The sequence below is a fragment of the Uranotaenia lowii genome, unplaced genomic scaffold (assembly GCF_029784155.1).
Source record: "Uranotaenia lowii strain MFRU-FL unplaced genomic scaffold, ASM2978415v1 HiC_scaffold_1016, whole genome shotgun sequence".
Classification (NCBI taxonomy): Eukaryota; Metazoa; Arthropoda; class Insecta; order Diptera; family Culicidae; genus Uranotaenia; species Uranotaenia lowii.
This window is the reverse complement of record NW_026596985.1, coordinates 13152-16453: the sequence shown is the minus strand read 5'-3', so window position 1 is coordinate 16453 and position 3302 is coordinate 13152. Positions and strand designations below refer to the sequence as shown.

General features: G+C 36.0%; 1 protein-coding gene across 1 annotated transcript; it reads left to right on the top strand.

Annotated features, from left to right (window-relative positions):
• Window positions 1–516: 516 nt before the first annotated feature.
• Window positions 517–2411, top strand: LOC129759096 (uncharacterized). Its single transcript, XM_055756515.1, has 2 exons — window positions 517–2077; window positions 2159–2411. The coding sequence occupies exons 1-2, from the start codon at window positions 517–519 to the stop codon at window positions 2335–2337; spliced, it is 1740 nt and encodes a 579-aa protein (XP_055612490.1). The 3' UTR covers window positions 2338–2411.
• Window positions 2412–3302: the final 891 nt, after the last annotated feature.

Genomic DNA, 3302 nt, shown 5'->3' with positions numbered 1-3302 from the left:
CAAATCATAGCGAAAGTAACGGTACGGTCGAGAGATTTCATTCTACCATAGCTGAGATCTTTCGATGTATTAAACCTAGCTATGAAGACCTAAGCACGAAGGAAATCTTTTATATTGCTTGCACTCAATACAACAATAGTATTCATTCCGCTATCAAGATGAAACCACGAGAAGCCTTTTATGGACTAAAAGATGATCAGGAAAGACCCCTCGATATGGAATTGATGATCCAAAATCGCAATAAAGTTTACGACGACATCATATTAGCACACGATAAGTCGAAAAATAAAAACCTCAGCTACCACAACAAACACAGAGAAGGCGAACCAAATTTCAAACCAGACGAGGTCGCCTACAATAAAGTGCAAGGAATAAAAAAGAAGACCAAACAAAAGTATTTACCGATCATAGCCGTCGAGAACAAGGGCAGAATACTTGTTGACGATTCTGGTCGGGAAATACATAAAGAGAATCTGAAACGAATCTAATGCTTTATTAATATTTCAGAAGGACTAAATGGATCGGCTAGCACGGACACCCTTGATATTCCTTATCCTCATACTACTACCTTTATCCATCCACCCACAAACCATCCAAATCCACGATATCACAAACAACGCAGGAGCGTTGATTCTTAAAAGGGGGGAGGGAAAGATAGTTGCCGGCTATGATAGATTACTTCATGTCATAGACTTCGAAAAATTTGAAATTTCTATGTCCATTATAGAAAATGTCATTAACCAAATGCAAAACTCGACGAGTGATTTGTCTCAAATTATCAAAATGAAAATACGAGAAATAAAATTTATCCTTAGCACTTTGTATCCAAAATCAAATAGAAGCAAAAGGTCAATTAACATATTAGGAAGCACCATCAAATTAATCACTGGAAATCTAGATGCAGAAGACCTAAAAGTTATAAATAACAATTTAGATGAACTTAGAAAAACAGGAAACACTTTTATAAAACAAAATAACCGGCAAATTAGAATCAATTCCAAATTTGAAAATAGACTAGACTTACTAAACAAAGATATCAGAAATCATCAGAACACTTTGAATACAATTATGGAAAATGACAATTATCTTATATTTGAAAATCAAAAAATAGCAATAACATTTCAATTGGATACTTTTCTCGAACATTTAAAATCAATCGAATATGCTATACTACTGTCAAAAGTGAATATTATTAGTAAATTTATACTTACACCAAAAGAAATAGAAGTTATTTTGCAAGAGATAAAAGATCAGGGATTAGAAATTCAGCACCTAGACGACGCTAGCAACTTCTTGACGACCACCACACTCTTCAAAGGCTCATCCATCATCATATGCGTTAACATCCCACGTTTTCAACACACAACCTACGAGAAAGTCATCATTGAACCCTTACCGATATTCAACCATTCAGTAAAAATAACATACAACAAAGTTTTCATCAACGACAAGCAAATTCTGGCCATCAACTCTGAATGCCGAGAAAACAACAAAATTACAATCTGTGAGAGAAGACAACTACTTGAAATCAGCGACAGCCTTTGCGAAGTTCCACTTTTGAATGGACGTCATGGACAATGTCCTTTGTCAGAAAAGCCACCATCAGCAGAAACAAGAATAATTGCTCCAGGAACCCTATTGATTATAACCGCTCACCAAGGCGTAATCATCAATGGCACCTGCGGCATAACACCTAGAACGTTGACCGGAATCCATTTCGTAACGTTCCACAACTGTTCATTATACATCAAAAATGAACTTTTCGAAAATTACGAATTAAAGTTCGATCACCCATCAGTTCTACCAGTACAATTAACAAATATCAAAACCTTACATGTAGAACGACACGTAAACCTTTCGGAGTTGCATGAACTCAATTTGAAAAATAGACAACACTTGGAGACAGTGGACTTGACGTACCAGCTTGGCTTCGGATCATTCGGCACCGTCATCATTCTCATGGTTATACTCTTGGCCATCGGCATCATCAAGAATTGGCAGAAAGTAAAATCAGCAGATTGCTCGGGACGAGCAATATCTAAGGGGGGACGAGTTAAGGACGCGACCAGCCCGACACCTTCGAATACCGTGTCACCCGAACCAGTTGGACCTGCACACGCTAACACCCAGACAGCGTGGTCAGCAAGATGCCCGGCACCATCGAATATCGTGTCACCTGAACCAGGTGGGCCTGTACGCGCTAACACCCAGGTTGCGTGGTCAGCAAGATCGAATATGGGAACACATCAGTCAACAACATCGGTGATAGCCAAACCCAGGAATGCAGAGCCAACAATGGATCCCACTGGCGTGGTATCGTTGACAGGTGCAAGGTAGACACTTTTAGGGAAACGATAGGGCGTTAGGCTTCTGAAGTAATAAAATAAAATCATTATCGTTCAGACCGTGAAGTCGTGTAGTTCGTAGTTAGTTTTTTTAAAAACGAAAATTCCCGGTTCAATTACTTAATTTATATATATATATATATATATATATATATATATATATATATATATATATATATATATATATATATATATATATATATATATATATATATATATAATATATATATATATATATATATATATATATCTATACCTATATAATTATATAGATGAACATTTCCTTAGGTAGATTTCAGCAACCCACTTGGTTGCACTTTCCCCCAAACAAATTGAAAAGATCGCAGCTATCACAAAGTTTAGCATTTTAATCACATTTTTCCCAAGGCGAAAAATATAACCATCATTTTTTTAATGAGTTTCCACCTCTGATATCGAACAATTCACATTCAAAATTCAATAACAACTAGTGTTCTGAGATTAATAACTAATTTCATATACTTCTTGGAAATGATCGAAAGTACTGTACAACACTTGAATCATTTTAAATATTTCACCCAATCCGGTTTCATCGAGCTGGTTTAAGAACTTATGAACGCCGGGCAAGTGTACTTCTCCACACGAACGCAGACATTAACCAACTGCTCATTTGACTCATTTTTCTCCTCAGGTATCTTTATCATCGGACTTTTTAACTTTTTCTGAAACTTTAGATAACACGGAACGCAAATTTAAAACTCAAAAGCTATCTGAAGCTGGAGGGTATGTTTCTCTAGACACCGCTTTCTTCGCCTGAAATTTCAATGTTTTTGAATATAACTGATAAGAACATCCAGTGTCAACTTCACCGTATACATTCTCAAAATTCGATGGTAGAATTGATGACCAAAAATTATAAATTTGCCAAAAAAACTGAACTGTACAAAACTTAAAATTTCAGATTCAATAACCTTAATG